The 21,528-nt window shown below is 36.3% G+C and overlaps 1 protein-coding gene across 2 annotated transcripts in view; it reads left to right on the forward strand.

Moving 5' to 3' along the window:
* Positions 1 to 21,528, forward strand: part of MYO10 (myosin X) — a 157,955-nt gene that overhangs the window by 68,187 nt on the left and 68,240 nt on the right. The window contains exons 3-13 of one of the 2 annotated variants that reach the window (XM_058174767.1): positions 41 to 199; positions 8,894 to 9,081; positions 13,525 to 13,659; positions 13,881 to 14,005; positions 15,666 to 15,679; positions 15,774 to 15,858; positions 18,471 to 18,574; positions 18,945 to 19,074; positions 19,712 to 19,830; positions 21,081 to 21,227; positions 21,352 to 21,452. In XM_058174767.1, the coding sequence (XP_058030750.1) occupies positions 41 to 199; positions 8,894 to 9,081; positions 13,525 to 13,659; positions 13,881 to 14,005; positions 15,666 to 15,679; positions 15,774 to 15,858; positions 18,471 to 18,574; positions 18,945 to 19,074; positions 19,712 to 19,830; positions 21,081 to 21,227; positions 21,352 to 21,452 (1,307 nt within the window). Of the gene's footprint in view, positions 1 to 40; positions 200 to 995; positions 1,169 to 8,893; positions 9,082 to 13,524; positions 13,660 to 13,880; positions 14,006 to 15,665; positions 15,680 to 15,773; positions 15,859 to 18,470; positions 18,575 to 18,944; positions 19,075 to 19,711; positions 19,831 to 21,080; positions 21,228 to 21,351; positions 21,453 to 21,528 lie in introns of those variants that run through there. The other variant, XM_058174766.1, reaches the window with a different exon arrangement.

Below are 21,528 nucleotides of genomic sequence, written 5' to 3' on the forward strand. Positions count from 1 at the left end.
CCCATTTTTAATGACCTGTTGTTATTTTTTATTTTTTCAGGTATATACGTACAAACAGAGATCACTTACACACCAAAAAGTTACACCTATGCAGCCTACGAGCACAGAGGGTCTGGAAGATATGGCAGCACTGACAGATCTCCATGAAGGTGCAATCATGTACAATTTATTCCAGCGATATCAGCAAAACAAAATTTATGTAAGTGCCTAGAAGAGCAGAATAAGACATGAATATTGTTCCCACCCTTAATGACTTTCCCAAAATTATTAAAAAAACTGGTTGTTTTCCCAAGCATTGGGATAATATGATTGTGGAACTCTGGTTTGTTACTGTTGCTCTAGGTTTTTGTTTTTGATATTGAGTTAGCCTTCTGGTCAACTGTGTTTTTTTTAATATGTGTTTTTTTTCCTTGTTTCATTTGTAAATTATCCAGAGACATTGAGGAGTTAGGTAGCCTCAAAATTGAATAATAAATATGTACTTTTGGATTAGGATTTCCAGGTTTGATTTTTTTTTAATTAATAGATTTCATGATTGAAAAAACTGTAAAACCCTCACATAAAGTTTTGAAGAACTGGGTTCTCTAGTATAAAGAATTTCTCTGATAATTCTCAGGGTAAAATACTTATTTTTTTCTCCTCTACTCAGAACATTTCTGAGTACAAATGCTTTGCTTTCTTTTTAAATAAATTTATTTCATGCTTAACAGGGAAAAGTAGATTAGAATCACAATTATGGGCGTGTTGACAGATTTTTTTTTAAAATTTTCAAATGTATGTTTTTATTTTACAGTAGATACAAGATTGTCATATATACATAGGGTGATTTTAGTTTGCATTAATTTGTTGGGTACTGTCCCTGTAAAATTAAGAAGCTGGCAATTGATACAGTTTATGTTTTAATGAACATCTACAAGACTTGTGTGTTTTTTTTCAAAAGCAAAAATAGAATTCATCTTTTTAAAATCGCCCATTTTTAATGACCTGTTGTTATTTTTTATTTTTTCAGGTATATACGTACAAACAGAGATCACTTACACACCAAAAAGTTACACCTATGCAGCCTACGAGCACAGAGGGTCTGGAAGATATGGCAGCACTGACAGATCTCCATGAAGGTGCAATCATGTACAATTTATTCCAGCGATATCAGCAAAACAAAATTTATGTAAGTGCACAATTTGATCAGTGTACAATACAATCACTTATCCAACAATCAGTCCTATACTCAAATTATACTCAGTCAGGGCTGCTCGACTGCCACTCCCCCCTTTAATCCTTTCTTCCCTGAGTATCATTCTTTATTCAAAGATATGACTATAATTCTCAGATAATTCAACTAAAAATTCCATTAATTTTGAATAGCAAAATTGTCATTCCAGGTATTTCTTTCAAGCCCATTTGTACATGATGGTAGGGTGGCATCTTACGTTCAGATACTAAATCAGTACTGTTCTTGTTATTTGATGGTTAGATTTCCATAGACAACATTTAGATGCTACTCTGATATGTAGTTCATAGGCTTGAAAATATAAATTGCTAAGACTGTTATTTGAGATGCTTCATCTAAAATAAAGAAAGTTGTCTACATCATAAGGTAAAGACTGTAATTATTTTTGGCATTCAAAAGTCTCATTCCAAAATTAGATGTGCCAGCGGTATGGTGGTTACGTGGCTTGCTTTATCAAAGACAGTATGTCTGAAAAGTACTGTAGAAGTTACTCTTTCATGGGCTAGTTGCACTTTACACAAAAAATTTTGGGGGAAGAGAACTTAAAACCACATAAGTACATATGCAATATAGTTAAAGGCAAGGGCCGTCTAATTATGGTGTTAAGAATTGGCTCCAAATGTATTTGTTTCCCACAGATTGCAGACTGTCGGCTGGTTTGGGTAAATACAAGCTGAAATGAGTTCAAAACAGCATGAAAGAAAGTGATTGAAACAAGTTTATGTTAGAGCTAAAAATAAGAATGTTTAATAAATTTTGGAAATAAATCCTCTGTGATTCAAGCCAAAAGCATTGCCTTTTAGCACATACAGTATATTCTTTTAGGCATAACCAAGAGGTTAATGAAGGTTTTACCACATGGAATAAACAGTTTTATCAATGATGAATTTTATCTCATTACTATTGTGAGTTCCTCATATTTGTGATATTGATTTCTTTTGTAGAGGTAATAATTTTAAGATAGCTTTGTTTTTAATGTGTGCCTAGTTCTCAATGCCTTAAAGAAAAATAAAAGTAGAGAGCATTTAAAGTATGATTATAAGCAGACAATAAACCAAATGCTGCCACAGTTTGCATTTTGATTGATATACACACACACACACACCTTGTTTTGTCTAGTGAATATTCCTGAAGGAAAATTCAGGGAATAGGCAGAGAACCTAAGAAAATATTTTAAGAGATATCAAGGCCTAGGTATGATAGCAAAGGGATAATTCAGAGAAGAGAGAGAAAAAGAAAGTGTCCTAGATCAAAGGAAGAACAAATGGTAAACAATGCCCATTCTATTTCTCTATATATTCCTAATTTTTATGGCTGTTTGGTCCATTGCACTAACTTTAGTTAAGCATTCTAGGTGCGTTCTGTATTTGGATGATTTGTTTTATATCCTAAAATTAATGAAACTTGTTTTAGCATATAGCATCTTTAGAATAATATATTGAACAGTTATCATCAACTTTAATTGGATCTCCATTTTCTTTATATCTTCGTTTTGGTTCAATAAACTCTTCTAATAACACTTGATCCATGTAATTATGGAATGCTTTTCAGTCTAGTTTTATTCTCAAGAGAGATCTTTCAGGGAGCTAATGACTATATATTAATGATAAATGAAAGAATGAATTGTTTTATTCTCTTTTGGCTTCTAGCCAAATGCAAAAAAGCCTTTTAGACATTCCACTCTTTGTTATCTTAATCTAGTAAATATTGTTTTAGAAGTATCTATATTCTAGATACTGGCTTTGGCATACTAATTCTGATTTATAAGTGAGCTTAAATCCATTTAATATTTTAGAAACCATAATTAAAGTGGATGAGGGGTGATTTACCTATGACAAAAATAGAGGCTAGTAAATTCTCAGATATTCTGATCTTCCAAGGAATGAGAAACCACTAGGCTTATATAGTGATTTTAGGTAGTCCATACCAGGGGTCTCCAACCTTGGCAATTTTAAGACTTGTGGACTTCAACTCCCAGAATTCCTCAGCCAGCAAAGCTCATTAGAAACTTCTATGTGTTTTTCTTCTGGTTGATGTTTCAGCTTTTTTTTTAGATCAAGGTAATTTTGCAGATATAAATGATCAAGGGGTTTAAATATATGACCTGTATCCATATTTCCCATGACTTCATTTAAAATCTTGTCTCTGTATGTGTCTCTGTGTGTGTGTGCATGTATTTTTTATTTGCTTTAGTTTTTGCCATTAAAAACACAGACCTGAGGATAGTGCATTCTCTGCTGCAAGAGGTGCCCATTTTTTCATTTCTTAGTTTTTAGATCTGAAGGTATCACAAAGAAAAATTGGAAATAACTTAATAAAGTACATGAGAGCAGAAAATAAGCAAGATAAGTCTAGGTTGGCCTTCCCCAACATTTCCAGCTTTGCAGACCAATGGGGGGGGGTGTTTCTATGCGAGTGATGGCCGAGTGTGCGCACATGTAGCAGCTCCATTTGCACTTGCCCAGTGCTTGCACAAGTGTAGCTGTGCATATACACTCACCCGCCGCTTCCGCAGACCAATTCTGAACAGGCCACGGCACATGAAAACACAACACATGATTAAATGATTGGAGATTTCTTTAACAAATGATGTAACTACTATAGGTAGAAGCTTCTATAAACATATAATCATATGTTAAACTATTGCTTTTAAGAAAAAATGTTTGACCTCAAACACTTAACTTATAATTTAGGGAGAGAATTGGACTCTGTCCCTTACAAATTAGGTAAACAAATTAAGCATAAGGCAAACTGAATTGTTGGTAAATCAAGGCTACTTACATGCATGCAACCATAAATTATGACTCACTTTAGGATACAAATGAAGAAACAGCCTATCAAGTGCTGGGCTACCCTACATATTTTTTTGTACTAACTTGTGTTCAGTGGCTGACCTACTTGGCTCAAAGAAAAATGAGCTTGCAAAATGGGAAGCAACAGAGTGAGACAAAGTCAAACATACTGTGCCTCAAATTACAATGTAATTTGTTTTATCAATAATGATCGGGTTAAATTGCTAAAGATGGACCTTCTGTTCTCTGTATTCAGACAGATTGCAGGAACTCAGAAACAAGACATTACTTTGAATTCCCATGCTGTTCTGTGGGTTTCCTAAAGGAATCTGGCTGACCACTACTTTTATTTTTACATTAGAAAGCACACCCTTCTACAACACCATATAATAAACTGCATTTGAAATTCCACATTTGGCATGTTGCTGCTCTGTATTTGCATGTGTGTCTAGGCACATACTTTTCCAAAACACAAACTAGCCTTGGGTATGCAGAATTAGTTGAATGGTATTTTTGGGTTGTAGCCAAAATCCTGAACCAGATGGACCTTTCTTTACATCCGTTGGGTATTTTTGAAAAAATGTTTTTTTTTAATGATATGTATCTTTGCCAACATTAAATTAAACTTCTTAGTGATTCAAAGTTATAGCCTCACTACCTTTTCAATATGTTTGGCATTTAAGAGGTTTTGAGAGTTTGTCTAAAACAAAAGTTCTAAATAGAATAGAATAGAATAGAAAAGAATTTTTATTGGCCAAGTGTGATTGGACACACAAGGAATTTGTCTTGGTGCATATGCTCTCAGTGTACATAAAAGAAAGAAAAGATACATTCATCAAGGTACAACATTTACAACACAATTGATGGTCAATATATCAATATAAATCATAAGGATTGCCAGCAACAAGTTATAGTCATACAGTCATAAATGGAAAGAGATTGGTGATGGGAACTATGGGAAGATTAATAGTAGTGCAGATTCAGTAAATAGTTTGACAGTGTTGATGGAATTATTTGTTTAGCAGAGTGATGGCCTTCGGGAAAAAACTGTTCTTGTGTCTAGTTGTTCTGGTGTGCAGTGCTCTATAGCGTCGTTTTGAGGGTAGGAGTTGAAACAGTTTATGTCCAGGATGCGAGGGGTCTGTAAATATTTTCACGGCCCTCTTCTTGATTCGTGCAGTATACAGGTCCTCAATGGAAGGCAGGTTGGTAGCAATTATTTTTTCTGCAGTTCTAATTATCCTCTGAAGTCTGTGTTTTTCTTGTTGGGTTGCAGAACCGAACCAGACAGTTATAGAGGGTGCAAATGACAGACTCAATAATTCCTCTGTAGAACTGAATCAGCAGCTCCTTGGGCAGTTTGAGCTTACTGAGTTGGCGCAGAAAGAATTTGAAAAGTGAGACCACTGTAAAGTTACATGAAGGGTCTACGACCGTGATGGACAACCTATGGCATGCATGCCAGAGGTGGCACACAGCACCCTCTCTGATGGCACGCGAGCCGTCGTCCCAATTCCGCTTCGATTTTTTGGACTGCCATTCAGTTATCATCCCATGCAAATGAATAAACTTGCTTGAATATTTGATATAACTTAAGTCCTTTGTGCAAGTGCAAAAACAGCAATTATGTAACTATAAAAACAGAGAGATAATATAATTTTGGATTTAAAAAAAACATTTGCCGTTAACAAAGACTACTTCACTCCAGATGGCCTGTTGAACTGAGATTTTCCTTCATTTTGTCTTGTGTATTTCTTGGAAGAGTTCTCCACTGGGTTCCTCCTTTCTTCAGAACTGTCAAGGGTCAGAAAATGAAATATCCATCCTTCTTTGCTCTTTATTCTGGATGTTTTAAAAAAGAATAATCTGGATTTAAATTCAGTCATCAGTTACAGTATCCAAGATTAGGATAGGAATCCTAATAACAGGAGCCATCATTTTATTGTGGTTCTCCTTCCTTCAGGGATTCTTTCAGCCAGTGTTGATAGAGGAAAGACCAAATCCCCGACCGTTTCTTTGTGAGGTACCTCAGAGCTCAGTTCTCTCCTTGCTCCTATTGAACATATATATGGCTTAGGACCCGGGTATTTACGGGACCGCCTGCTGTTACCTTTTGCCTCCCACCGACCCGTACGCTCACACAGAGAGGGTGCCGTCCGCCAAGCAATGTCGGTTGGCGGCCCTCGGGAAGGGCCTTCTCTGTTGGAGCTCCTACGCTTTGGAATGAACTTCCCCTGGTTTACGTCAAGTGCCTGATCTTCGGACTTTTCGCCGTGAGCTGAAAACGCACCTATTTATTCAAGCAGGACTGGATTAAAATTTTATTGGGGTTATTTATATTTTAAGATTTTAAATTGTTTTAAATTTTTCGGCCACATCATAATATGTTTCCTTTTAAATTTCTTTTAATTTGTATACAGTGTATTTTTACTTGGCTGTACACCGCCCTGAGTCCTTCGGGAGAAGGGCGGTATAAAAATCGAAATAAATAAATAAATAAATAAATATGCTAATGCTACACAGTTGTACATCGCAATTCTTGATTGCCCACATTATGCCTAAAATTCTGCTTTGGTTGAAAGAAGATTAAGTGACTGACTTTTGAGGCTTCCAGAATCTGGAGAGTTTCCATATTTAATTCTAAATGAGGTTGTACTCTCCCAGAGAGTGTGGGTATACAATTTGGGACTACTCTTAGACCTAGAATTCCTGCTTGAAGGACAATGCAGCTATGGCTTGGAGGGACTTTGCACAATTATTGCCAATTGTGGCCATCCCTGGATTAGGAGACCATCCTTATACAGTCTACATTGGGTTGCACTTAAAAACATGAAACTATAGCTGGTCCAGAAAACAGTAGCACTGGTAGTTATGGTACATACTATTATTTCCAAGTAACATTGGTATTTGCTGGTGCAATTCAAGGTGCTGGTTATGATCGATAAAAGCCTCCATGAACATGGGGCCACCTGTTTCTGTCTTTGATTAGCTTGCTCTGGGTCCTGTCAATGAAATAATCTCATACGTTGGGAGTCAAGAGATGTGCTTTCTTTGTTGCTGTGCTTATCGTATGGAATAGCATTTCCTTTGACATATTAATGGCCCTTGCCTGGCTGTTGTATAGCTTTGGGTTGGTAGATCTTGTGAACATGACTGGGTTGACTGACTTGAGGTGTGTGTAAATTGAGTCTGGTTGAAATTGCTTTATGCTGTATTGTGTGTGCTGTTCAAATTCCTTGTTTAATTGTGTATGCTTCCATAAGTCATGTCACCTGTGGCAATATAAATTGACAAATAAATGGTTTTCATTTACCCATAATATACCTTAAAGCTTTGTCAAAAATATAAATGAAGATGATCCTTTGTTATTTGTGGTATTCCATTCCAGCTGAACAGCAAATAAGACCATGGATAAGGGATAATATTGAAAAGTACTAGATACACACACAGTTGCTGCAAATACATGAAATTGCTTATTGTATTTTTCGGAGTATAAGACGCACTCCCCCTCCCCAAAAAAGAGGCTGAAAATTTGAGTGTGTCTTATACACCAAATGTAGCCCCGCCCACCCACCGGCCCCCACCCTTTGGCCTCTGCCTCTCAGCAATTTACTTCCTTACAGCAAACAGCCTCGTTTCAGCTTCTGCACAGCCAGCAATTTGCCTCCTTACATCAAACAGCCCGTTTCAGCTTCAGCACAGCCTGATTAGCACAACCAGTTGATTGCCGGTTGGATCGGCCTGTCGACCCACAGCTGTTTCAGGCTGCAGAGATTGCCATTGCCTATTGCTGCATGGGTCTCCGCTGTTTGCTGTAAGGAGGCAAATTGCTGGGAGGCAGATTTTTTTTCTTGTGCTAATCAGGCTGTGCTGAAAACGAAAATGAAACTAAAGCAGGCTATTTGCTGCAAGGAGGAAAATTGCTGGGAGGCAGATGCAGATTTTTTTTTCTTGTTTTCCTCCCCCAAAAAGATAGGTGCAATCTTATAGTCTGGAGCATCTTATACGGTACTATGTTATCAAGAATTGGTGTGCATTTTCCTATCACAGATACATAAGACAACAGATAATGGGACCACAGATAAAAAGGCCTGCCTGTATCCTAGATGCTGACATTTTTCTCATTTATTTTTAATTCAAATATTTAAGTTTAAAAAACAAAAACAAATTTTGGGTAGGGAGCCTGAGAAAAATAAATGAAGATGTTCACAGGCCTACCAGTGCCCACATATTGCCTTTCCTTGCCCTTAGGCTTCTGCTGGAAAACATCCCAGAATAGGTTCTGGATTGTGCCTTACATCTTCTATTGCATTTTATAATCCTAGGCTGCAATTTTACCATATTTAACTTAAGAGTGAGCCCTATTAAAATTCAGTGAAAACAAATTCTACATAGAATTGCTTTTAACAAATAATGTTAATTGTTTGGTTTTTTTAGTTGATGAAATAAAATCATCCCAAGCCTTTTGGGATTTTTCCCCCTTCAGAGTTGAGGGTATTCTATGCTTGTATATGCTAGGCCTTGCCAAATATATAATGATTATAGCAGAATATCTAATCAAATGATTAGATATAATGATATAGCAGGATATATATATATATATATATATATATATATATATATATATATATATATATATATATATATATATATATATATATATATATATAATGATATAGCAGGATATATATATATATATATATATATATATATATATATATATATATATATATATATATATATATATATATATATATATATAATGATATAATGATTATAGCAGGATATAATGATTATAGCAGGATATAATGATTATAGCAGGATATCTAATCAAATCACCAAAATGTGCCTTCTTTTTTTTTTCTTTCAGACTTACATTGGTTCCATTGTTGCCTCAGTTAACCCTTATAAAACTATCCCAGGTCTGTATGATCAGACCACAATAGAGCACTACAGCCGTTATCACCTGGGAGAAATTTCACCTCATATTTTTGCTATTGCTAATGAATGCTACCGCTGCCTTTGGAAACGTCATGACAACCAATGTGTTCTCATCAGGTATTTTGAATAATGTATTAATTACTCCAGCTTTTGTTGCTGAATTGTGGTTATATGTGGAATTCTGCATAGTTGAATATGCTTAATTCTTTAAAAATGAAATACATGGAGGTATAGTTTCATTACATGATCCCAATCTCTTCTTTAAGACACACTTCTTAATATCTAATATATGTCATGTCATTCAATAAAAAATATGTTTCTAGTTTTATATAGTTTACTTTGGTGAATTAACTTAGATTTCATTTCACTTTGAACGCTTTGATTTTCTCACTGAGTTATGCCATGCTGTGCAGAAGATTAATTTGTCACCACTGGTCGTGAATAAGTACATTGATCAAAGAAAGACCTTAAAAAACCTCATAAATAACAGCAGCAGTAATAATGAAATTCTTGAATGTACTTGTTGGTTTAATCTCCTTAATTGAGCTTGCTTATTTTCTCTATTGTTTAACTTAACCTAGACTTTCATTTAATGAGGATAAAATAGTGTGTCACTAGATGCTAATGTTCAGTAGTTTTCTGAGATATGACATTTCAGTTATTGTATTAATGAAATGTTGCACTTCAGTTTCCTATGTGTTTTAGGACACATGAAAGATCTTTATGTACAATCACTCATACTAGTAGCATATTATGGATAGGGCTTTGAAAGAGCAGGTTGATAGGGACAGTTGCCTTGGACCAATGTGGGTTTCAAAAAAATTTTCTACCGGTTCTGTGGGTGTGGCTTGGTGGGCATGGCATGGCTTGGTGGGCGTGGAGGGGAAGGATACTGTAAAATCTCCATTCCCTCCCCAATCCAGGGGAAGATTACTGCAAAATCCCCATTTCCTTCCAATCAGCTGGTACTTGGGAGACAGAGAATAGATGTGGGCAGGGTCAGCCAGAATTTTTACTACACGTTCTCTGAACTACTCAAAATTTCCCCTACCAGTTCTCCAGAACTAGTCAGAACTTGCTGAAACCCACCTCTGCCTTGGACTCCATGCTTTGAAAGGGTCTCATCTAAGCCAAGAGGTGTGAATCTCCCACTTCTCTGTATGCAAATGCAATATGAACCTATATATAAAAGATTGGGGCTTTGATAGTATGGTTGGGCCTATCATTGTAGTTTTTAAGATCCTTCTCCTGTAGAGTCCTTGCCTTAAAGTCTTAACATACCAGTATCTCCTTTGATAGGATTATTTGGGAGGCAATTGATAGCTCTGGGATCTCATTTGTATCATTAATGGTATTAATATTTCAAATGACTTAAATTGGATATGTTTAAATATTTGCAAATTTAAAATGCTATACCACTTTTCACTATTTTTCCAGGGCATCTTATAATAAACGTATTCAAATGCCTGTGGGGATGAAAAGAATTTCAACTGATTCTGAAAAGGCAATACAGTTACTTGATGTACCTCCCTGAGGGAGTGGGGTGGGGAGGCAATTCCAAAGAGATTTTCATGAGAAAGGCCACCTCCTGAGTAATCACTGAGCAAGATAACCCAAGATGATGTCATCTGTCTTCTGTCTACCACATTTTAGATATCATTCATCTCACTATCCAAATACACTATCCAAATACAGATACAGGTTAAAAACCCCTAAGAAGACCTGTTCCCTTTAGATAATATATAATATATAATACAATATATTATATATTATATAATATATATTATATATATAATATATATAGTCCCGAACTGTAAAAGCTTTTAAAGCAACTTGAGCTATTACTAGAAACTAACGTTTTCTAGTTTTTTAATCTTAATTTCACTATCCTTATCATATATGTTCAACTGTACCTCTCATCACTATTAGCAGCTCGGCCTGTTCTTTATAAAGATTGATTTTCAAAAACTGCTGTGAATTGGGATGCAAAGGCATCCATCTGTGGATGATAGCTATGGAGATGACGCTAATTTTTATGGTTTTTATTTTTTAATGACTGATTTAAATGTAGGCAGGTTGCTGCAGAGCATGGGCAAAAGCAGAAGACAGATGTTGCCAGAGAAAAATGGGTGTGTTGAAACTGTCAAATGCATCTTTCCAGGGCGAGCAGAAAATCTTTTCAACAGTAGCCCAATTTTTGGCACCAGCTAATTAAACCTGCCATGTTGCCCTATTAGTGGATTCTTTTATTCCACATTTAGTAGGGACTGTATATCATCATTGTTTTCTATAGGTTCTGGGCGAACAATAAAGGTGATTGAGTATGTGCTGCATTCTTAGTTGTCACACATCTGAATTGGTATTGCCAGTGTTATTGATTGACTCCATTTCTGACTGAGCCGATTGCTGATGCAGCTTGAAAGAATCACTACCTCAATTGTCCAAAATGTTTTGAACCCATTTTACAAAAGATTTTGAAAGCTTAGGAACAAAAAAAGCTTCTTTATGGCTTGCAAATTAGTGGATAAAAGGCTTTTGGGCAGAAATTTGCTCTAGGGGCTATGACTTTTCTAGGCTATTTAAAAATGAAAGAGATAATAAAACAGCTATTTCAAGACACTGATGTTCAAATTTTGCAGGGCTTGCTTCCAAACAGAAATACAATATCTTATCCTGATCAGGGCTTCATAGCACACTGATTATTTTATAGCTACAAATGGGGTGTTTGTTAATATCATTTATTTTATGCCATAATATTATTGATTGTTGTACTTGCACTCCAGAGTTGCAGTTACAATAAATTAATTAATTGATTGGTTGTTGATTATAATTATACTGTATGTTAGCATAATTATTTTGTTTGGTCTTCTCTAAGTATAGTAATGTAGATTATATGAATCATAGCTATGTATCTGGTTCATTGTTCATTAAAGACTGCAAACCCCCTCTAGTGGACCCGCTTGTTATTTTATCATTTTGTTGCAGGTCATACTGAATTTAGACCATGCTGTAATGACTATATTATTATAATGAGTTATTGGATTGTTGTTTTTAATTGAATTTTATTCAACTAAATTATTAGGAGTGTAGTCCTATGATATATTGTTGTGTGGTATCTAACTGTTTTTATCTACGTTGGGCAATGCCTTTATTAGAACCAGCTGAAATGCCATAAAATGTAATACGATTTTTATGTATTGTTCTGCTGAAAAATATTAGTATTTTTCAGTAGAACATATTGTAAATGGAAAAGTTACTCTGCTCTCTTGAATAACTTGAGCAAAAGGTATTATTTACTTTCGAAAACACGTATAAAAGACTGAGTAATTAACTAGGAGTTTCCTCAGAGTTTAAGCCATTACCGTTGCCTTTACATCACCCTTTCCCCTCATAGACAGTTGATAAATTTACAACATAAAGGTGGTTGACCAATGATATTTGAAATTCTTCAAGCTTCACTTAACTCCCTGGGAGGAAAGAGAGAAGGTGATATTCTGGAGGGGATAAACTGCAAGGGGTGTTTGTACATATGTGTGATGGTATTGGTAACTGATATTCCTATTAGCCTGGTGCCATATTTGATACAGGTTTTGCCTTATCCTTATACATAGTCAGTGCCCCTTGCAGTTGCTCATAATGATTGTTGTTAATGAATAAGGTAATATAAATAAAATAATTCAGATTTTTAAAAATTTAGAAGCAGCTAAGATTTAGGGGAATGTTATAGCAAGAAGAAATAATTTACCGATGAAGTGATTATGCCCAAGATAGCATATATTCGATTTTTGCCTCTAGCTATCCTTTGAAAACCTTCAAACACTCCGGTTTTCCAACAAAAGCAAAAGGAATACTTCATTCTGGACAAGAATCAACTGTTCATGGGAAGATTTAGTATGTCATATCAAAATAAAAATGTTAATATGATGACTTCACTGTTTATTAGAACCTTACAGAAAAGTCAAGCCAAGGATTTATGTATGAAGTTTATTTGAAATACACTGCTTTTTTCTGTTGGTTGTGAAGCACACTGCTATTTAGAAATCAGGTTTTCAACATATTGGAATTAAGGGTTCCCATGGTGAGTATAATAATATATAATAATTTAGCCAAAGGGTGACAAGAGAACAACATATCAGCATTAGCATGTGACATACCATTGCTCTTTGCATCTGTAGCCAGCAGTAGCACTAGGACAGTGCATGGTCCGGTTGCTTATTTTAGGAATATTTGCTGCTGTACATTGTTTTTCTTGCTTATTTTTGTGCAGGGTGCCATGCAGCTCTCACTGATAGTTAAGACCATTGTTTAGGATAAGGGCAGTTATTAAAACCTGATGTGAACTGACAATGCAGGTTGTCCTTGACTTGCTGTAAACCTATTTGCTTAGCATAAACAGTGTAAAAACCATATAAAAGCTTGTAAAAATGGCACAGATGTTCACTGCTCCCAGGTCGAAAGCCTTTTTCTTAAGAAGATATTTATCTACATCCATCAAATGCCCATCTTTTCATAAGGTATTTGGTCTGACTAACTAGACTTGTTTTCTTTTTTGTCTTCCAGTGGTGAAAGTGGTGCCGGTAAAACGGAGAGCACTAAGTTGATTCTCAAGTTTTTGTCTGCCGTAAGCCAACATTCTCTGGAACTCTCTTGTATGGAGAAAATAGCTAGTGTTGAACAAGCAATTTTGGAGAGCAGGTAATATATATGTGTATATGCTATGGCATTTTTTTTAAGGAAAACAATAAACAAGATTTATGGAAGGAAGTTATTTCAGCATAAGCTTGCCTACTTGCTGATAGAATACAAAACTATTAGCAGTATCAGGGATGAGTACAATATTTCCATCAGTAAGATTTATTATAATTTTATGGGACTCATAAACACTTTATAACTTTGTCTTTTTTTTTTAACCGCAGCCCAATTATGGAAGCATTTGGCAATGCAAAGACTGTTTACAACAACAATTCTAGTCGCTTTGGGAAATTTGTTCAGCTGAACTTCTGTCAAAAAGGCAATATTCAGGGAGGAAAAATTGTAGACTGTATCCTATATTTTCTTTCTTTTTTAATTTATTTTTTTATTTTTTTAACAAACAAACATAAAAACATCTTCAATACAAATACAGTATGTCGGCTGGTTGATTACAAATCTTTTGTGCAATTTCAGTAAATGTATAACATATGATTTATCTAGTTTTACATTTTATCAATCTGATATGTTCCAAATATATTGGTTTAATCATTGCTTAAATATAAGTATTTTTTCCCTCATTTCATGTAAAGTATTCTTGGTTTTATGTTAATCATATTACATCATTCATTTCATCTTCTTAAATCAATGTACCCTATATTTTCTGTGCCTTGTAATTGTTGTATGAGCTCTCTCTCTGTGTGTGTATATATGTGTGTATACACACACCCACATCCACACACACCCACACACACAAGGCAGCTTGTCTATTTTACTTTATTCCGAAATTGCACCTTAAAATATTAGAAACTCTGAAAAATCCTCTTCTTTTTCTCTCATGGTTTAATGTAGGAAGCTGTATTGAAAAAATATTAGAAAATGTACATTTTTATTTTTTTGTATCACTCATTTATGTTAATCTTCAGAATAAAACTGTTCCAACTTAATGATTAGATGGCCACCTTTGCCTAAGGAAAGCTAAAATACAGCTCTATATTCAGCTTTATAAATCAAATAGATAATCCACTCGATTCTATCATGCAGTGTGTCAGCGAGTGAGTGATTAATCTGAACCAGGTTTGCTTTAATTAATCCTAGATACATTTTTCTTTTTCAGCCTGTTTGTCCTGCTGCCTAGCTCAGTAGGAAAAAATTCTATTAGGGGGATATTATTTTCTATTAGTACTTCTTAATGTGGAAGTAACTAATCCTTTTAAAGTGGATATATTTTTCTGGGTTTTTTAAAATATTGCCAGAAAGATTGGTAATACTGTACTACCGTATATACTCGAGTATAAGCCGAGTTTTTCAGCACGTTTTTTGTGCTGAAAAACGTCCCCTCGGCTTATACTCGGGTCTATACGGCTTATACTCGAGTTTGTTTTTTTTTAAGCCCCTCGGCTTATACTCGAGTATATACGGCTTATACTCGAGGTTTTTTTTTTTTCTTTTTTTCACATTTTACCGGACGGCGCGGGGGAGCCCTGCCGGTGCAGTGAGAGGGCGGGGGGGGGGGGCCGCCAGCCTTCTCAGCTGAGGGGGGGGGGGGTTCCCCAACCGGTAGGTGCCTCATTTCCCACCCTCGGCTTATACTCGAGTCCCCAGTTTACCCCAGTTTTTGGGGTAAAATTGGGGACCTCGGCTTATACTCGGATCGGCTTATATTCAAGTATATACGGTAATTCTTCATAGCAAACAAAAGATACATGTGTGTGTGTGAGAGAGAGAGAAAGAAAAAGAGAGTTTTACATATTATGTCTGGATCTGTTTTTTGTATAATTTACTTAATTCTTTTACAAATATATTTCATCATCAGACATTGAGCTCAGCTGCCCAATGAAGAGATTAATATTTATATATAATAAATGAACTTTTAAAATTAAAGGAAACTACGGTAATACAAATGAACATTCTTCTGAATAAACATGTTAACAAAAATAATGTATAACAATTTTTACAAGTTCAACTGAACCATTTTGTTCCTTGACCTATTCACTTGATGCCTCCTAAAGATTTATTAGAAAAGGTACCTTATTTGTTTTTTTTCCTAATATTTTGAATTGCTTTAAAATGTAAAAAAAAAATTGCTGAATATATTTCTTAAATATTTTGTCTCATAGAATCGAGTAGTAAGGCAAAATCCAGGAGAGAGAAATTATCATATATTCTATGCCCTGCTGGCAGGGATTGAGGGAGAAAAGAAAGGTGGGACTCGGTTTTGTATTCAAACAATGGCTCTTTCCAAAAGAAATTACTGTTTTTCAGAAAACATTCTTTGTTCGTATGATGATAACAATCATGAAAATTTGAACTCTTTCCTGCCCATGCTCTAAATCCTGTTAAACATGAGAAGCTGAATCATGAGGGAATAGCAACAGGGCAGAGAATTTCTTGAAGAGAGTAGAAACAGTATAGGAAATAGCTTTTTTGTAAAATGGGAGACAGGAGAATATGCTAGTGTTCTTATGGTGTCCACATAACGTTCTACCAAGACATTGAATGCCACATCCCTATATCACTGTCCATAACATACATAATACATAAATACATACATACATACATATATGTAGGTAGGTAGGTAGGTCTTGGCGTATTTGGGTCTTTTGCAGTGTAAAGTTGAGAATATCTTGGTGACGTTTCGACGAGGTCTCACTCGTCATCTTCAGGCTAGTGCTTACGGCTTCGTGCTTGTGCGAGTAAAGCATGGTTGGAGCTGCTGTCTCTATAAATACTGGTGGGGAGGTGAGGAATGCTGGCTTTGTTGCTGTAAGCAGGTTGGTTGGCTGTGTGGTTGCATCTTGATTGGTAGGTGGAGTGGGTGTTTGCAGATTAGTGGGCTGTGTGGAAACATTACCACTACAGGAGGTCACATTCCCAGAACTCAGGAGGTTTCCACACAGCCCATTACCACTACAGAAGATCACATTCCCAGAACTCAGGACGTTTCCACACAGCCCATTACTGAGGTTGTTACAACACAAAAGACTAATGGGCACATAACTAGGACCACACCCACACAGGATGCTACGAAACAGCCGACTAATCTGCAAACATCCACTCCACCTACCAATCAAGATGCAACCACACAGCCAACCAACCTGCTTACAGCAACAAAGCCAACACTCCCCACCTCCCCACCAGTATTTATAGAGAGACGGCAGCTCTGACCATGCTTTGCTCACACAAGCACGAAGCCGTAAGCACCAGCCTGAAGATGACAAGTGAGACCTTGTCGAAATGTTGCCAAGATACTCTCAACCTTACACTGCAAAAGACCCAAATACGCCAAGACCTACATACCTACCCATGAAAACCTACGAAAACACACACACACAAACACACACACACATATATATACATATACATACATACATACACACACACACATATACACACACACACGCACACACACACACACACTAATATATATATTTGTTTTCTGAGGTTTTCGCAGGTGTTTGTATGTAGGTCTTTGGTTATTTGGGTTTTCTCCCACGTAAAATTAGAAGTGCCTTGGTGACGTTTCGACAAAGTCTCATTCATCATCTTCAGGCTTCAGCTTCGTGCTTCTAGGAGCAATGTGTGATCGCAGCTGTGAAACAGCTGAAACAGCTGCGATCACACGTTGCTCCTAGAAGCTGAAGCCTGAAGATGATGAATGAGACTTCATCAAACGTTGTCAAGATACTCTCAATCTTACACAAGAAAAGACCCAAACACACCTAGACCTACACACACACACACACACACACACACACACACACACACACACACAACTCAGACTAATCTGAGCACAACCAAGCCCCCACCCAAACAGGACACATCCCCAGCCAATCAGAGCACAAAAAATCCCCATCCAATCAGAGCACAGCCAAGCTCCCACCCAATCAGTTCAAACCCCCACTAGCAGTTAAAAAGGAAGAAACAGCTGCAATCACACATTGCTCCCAGAAGCACGAAGCCGTAAGCACCAGCCTGAAGATGATGAATGAGACTTCATCAAACGTTGTCAAGATACTTTCAACCTTACGCGGGAAAAGACCCAAATACGCCAAGACCTACACACACACACACACACACACACACACACACACACACACACACACACACACACACACATATATATATAACACATAACAAGTCCATAAGCACATTGTTATTTGGCAGGCAACCTATTTTAATCTATTTCCATACTTCAGATGCAGTTATAAAGCAACGTTAAAAATAATTGAAACCAACTTTGATGTACATACACACATTGTAGTCAGGTTCTCTAGGCCTTGGGGGATTAATGCCAAGGTATTGATTAGGTTTTATGCATATATTTCACCCCATGGCTTCTTCAATGCAGCAATTCCAGCAATATTGGGGGTCTCTGTAGGATTTGCTGTGTTGCTTGGGTCAGTTGTCTATCTGGGTGGCAGATCATATCCAGCTGAACAAGTAAGCAAGGCAAACCAATCCCAATAGAGACAACACCATTTCCAGCACCCATTTAATTGGCACCTCCCAGGAAGACTCCAATCACTAACCCACCTGAGTTTAAATCTTACGTAGATTGCAGTTACAATCCCTACTTCTGAACTGTTTCATTGAGAAAGTCTTACTGAGGCATTGGAGGTGAGGGGGAAGGACATCTGTAGAAAATTCTATCAGTACTTTGATACTGATCACCAGAAAATCATCAATGTGTAGAACAAGTCTTAGTTCTTTATTCCAAGAAATCTATACAAATTCTGATTGTTACTTCTCTTGTAGATTTTAAGCAAATTTGAATATTAGATTTAGCATGATATAAATGTTTTTCCTCTATTCAGCTGCATTTTATCTATCTGCACCTGAGAACTATCACTACCTGAACCAGTCTGGATGTGTAGCAGACAAGACAATCAATGATGCAGAAACATTCAAAGAAGTCATTGTGAGTTTGACCAGTTTTTTCATTTTTTCCCTTCAAGGTCCCATCAAGGAAAACCATAGGTAGCTCCAATAGAAGAGCATATATGTAGCTCAGGGTTGTATTGCAAAGTTTTTGGTACTCTTAGTTTAATTGCTTGCAGATGGTACCTGATGGTGATGGGTTTTTATTCTGATCTGAATCTCTTCTCCTTGCAACCCAACACTGAAGTGGCAAGAAATAAGGAAAGGCTTCATTTGGCCAAAACCATGCTAATTTTGGAGAAACACGTCCTTCTGAAGAGACTTATTTGAGACTCTTCATGTATGGGAGATACTTGGATGGTATTACATGATACGAATGAGCTCAAAGTCATATTGTGTGTCTTTTCTAGACGGCAATGGAAGTGATGCAGTTCACCACCGAGGAGGTACGAGATGTTCTGAGGCTCCTTGCTGGCATTTTGCATCTTGGCAATATTGAATTTATTACAGCTGGTGGAGCACAGGTGTCCTTCAAAACAGGTGAAAAAATGGCTATTTTCTAAGTATAATTATGAATATCTATGTCCTGTCTTTCTAGTTCAAATTTTTAGTAATTTAAATTAATTACTTTAATTAATTTAAATTAATTAATTAAGTAATTTAAATTAATTAATCTTCTCATAGTTCCCATCACCAATCTCTTTCCACTTATGACTGTATGACTGTAACTTGTTGCTGGCAATCCTTATGATTTATATTGATATACTGACCATCAATTGTGTTGTAAATGTTGTACCTTGATGAACGTATCTTTTCTTTTATGTACACTGAGAGCATATGCACCAAGACAAATTCCTTGTGTGTCCAATCACACTTGACCAATAAAATTCTATTCTATTCTATTCTATTAGAACTTAGGACAAATCACAAAATTAGTTTCAGTTAACTTCCTATCTGTTCAGTCCTCTAGATCTGTTTTTCATTGGCATGGATTGACTCTGAAATGTAATTTAGATAATTTGGAGAATGGCATTACATAAGAAAAAGACTCTGTTGAGGAAAAGTAACACTTATGAATGGCAAATTGCTTATTAGGTTTTTTTATCTTCCCAAATAATATTACTGTATTTTTAGTAGCTCTTTCTGTTACTATAGTTTGTTGCTCTATTGTTCTTAGCTCTGAATAGATCTGCAGAGTTACTTGGGCTGGACTCAACACAGCTAACTGAAGCATTGACGCAGAGATCAATGATACTCAGGGGAGAAGAAATTCTAACACCTCTCAATATACAGCAGGTAAAATCCAATTACTTTAGAATGTTTTTGTGTATAGTATTTAGGATCTCTGAAAAATCTCATTTTTTATTTCTACTGTGGTGTAGTTTCAAGAAGTCTAAATAGTATGCATGCCCAAAAGATACTATGTGTAAAATGAAAAATCTGCCATCAGTACTCTTACAGAGAGACAATATTACCTTAAAGTCTAGGGAAGGTCATTCCACTCCTGGTGAATTGCACTTAGCTTCATGTAAAAATATCAGCTCTGTTCAGGAAGGTAGATTATACCTGGTTGTTTAAAATTACAGTGGCCTCAGAAAGAGTGGGTTTACAGCTTGTAAAGCACTTCTGGCTGTTGTAAATATCACACACATAGTGGTCACATGACTGCATTTCAGGCATTTGGCAATTGGCTCGCATTTATGACTGGTTACCAGGCACCCTGTGATCGTGTGATCCTTGTTTGCAATCTTTTCTGTCAGCTTCCCTAGAAACTCAGTGGGAAAGCTGGCGAGAATGTTACATATGGAGTGGAGCTGAAATTCTTTGGAGAGGATAGCAGGAATGGAGATGAACTCTTCAGGATTTCATCTCTGTTCCTGCAGTACCTCAAAGGATTTCCCCTGTGAGCTTTCTTTGGTGAGCTGCAGGAACATTTGAGAGCAAGAGCTACCTGCTTTGTAAAGCTGAAATCCTCCTGGCAGGCAGCTCTTCTACTCAGTCTGCTTAATGACTATGACCAGGAGTGCCAAGATTACAGTCATTGATTGAAGCAGTCATATTGGCATCTCGCTTAATGACCCTTTCCCTCAATGACTGAGATTCCAATCCCAATTATGGTCATAAGTCAAGGATAAGAAGATAGGAAAAATGTGCATCTATTTGGCAGCAATTAGGGGAGGGAAAAAGAGAACCAATAGTTCATCAGTTTAGAAACCAGAAGAGCATGAATTCTAATCCTGTCTAAGCACAAAATCATCTGAGTGACCTTTTGCCAGTCACTCAGTCTCAGCCCTGGGGAGAAATCAATGGCAAATCACTTCTGAAATCTTGCCAAGAAAATGGCAGGGACTTGTCCAGGCAGTCACCAAGAGTCAGCACTGATTCTCAAGCATAGCAGCCATAAAATGAGAGGAAAAACTTAGTTCTGAAGGGAGTAATAAAGTATAGGGATATGTATTTTATTGCTTGTCATATCTCTTAGAAACATTATTTTGAGGAATGCCATCAGGTCATAAAATAATCTATTTTTTATTATCAACCACCAGGCTATAGATAGTCGAGATTCAGCAGCTATGGCACTTTACTCCCAGTGCTTTGCCTGGGTTATTAAAAAAATCAACAGCAGAATCAAAGGCAAGGATGACTTCAAGTCCATTGGCATTTTAGATATTTTTGGATTTGAAAATTTTGAGGTATGTTCCAAACTGTTATATGTGGCTGATGCTTTTATGCTTATACATCATTCTTTTTCCTCTTGCATTACTTGACTAAGAATGTCAGTTACTAAGTATTGCCTTACGATTTGTCTTTTTCCAGGTTAATCGTTTTGAACAGTTCAATATTAACTATGCAAATGAAAAACTTCAGGAATATTTCAACAAGCACATTTTTTCATTAGAGCAATTAGAATATAGTAGGTAAGAATTGTTAAATGTCATTTATTTTCTCTCCCATAGCTTGAATATTTGCGTTAATCCATTTGTTTTTCACTCT

Source organism: Ahaetulla prasina, chromosome 3, assembly GCF_028640845.1.
Source record: "Ahaetulla prasina isolate Xishuangbanna chromosome 3, ASM2864084v1, whole genome shotgun sequence".
Lineage (NCBI taxonomy): Eukaryota > Metazoa > Chordata > Lepidosauria > Squamata > Colubridae > Ahaetulla > Ahaetulla prasina.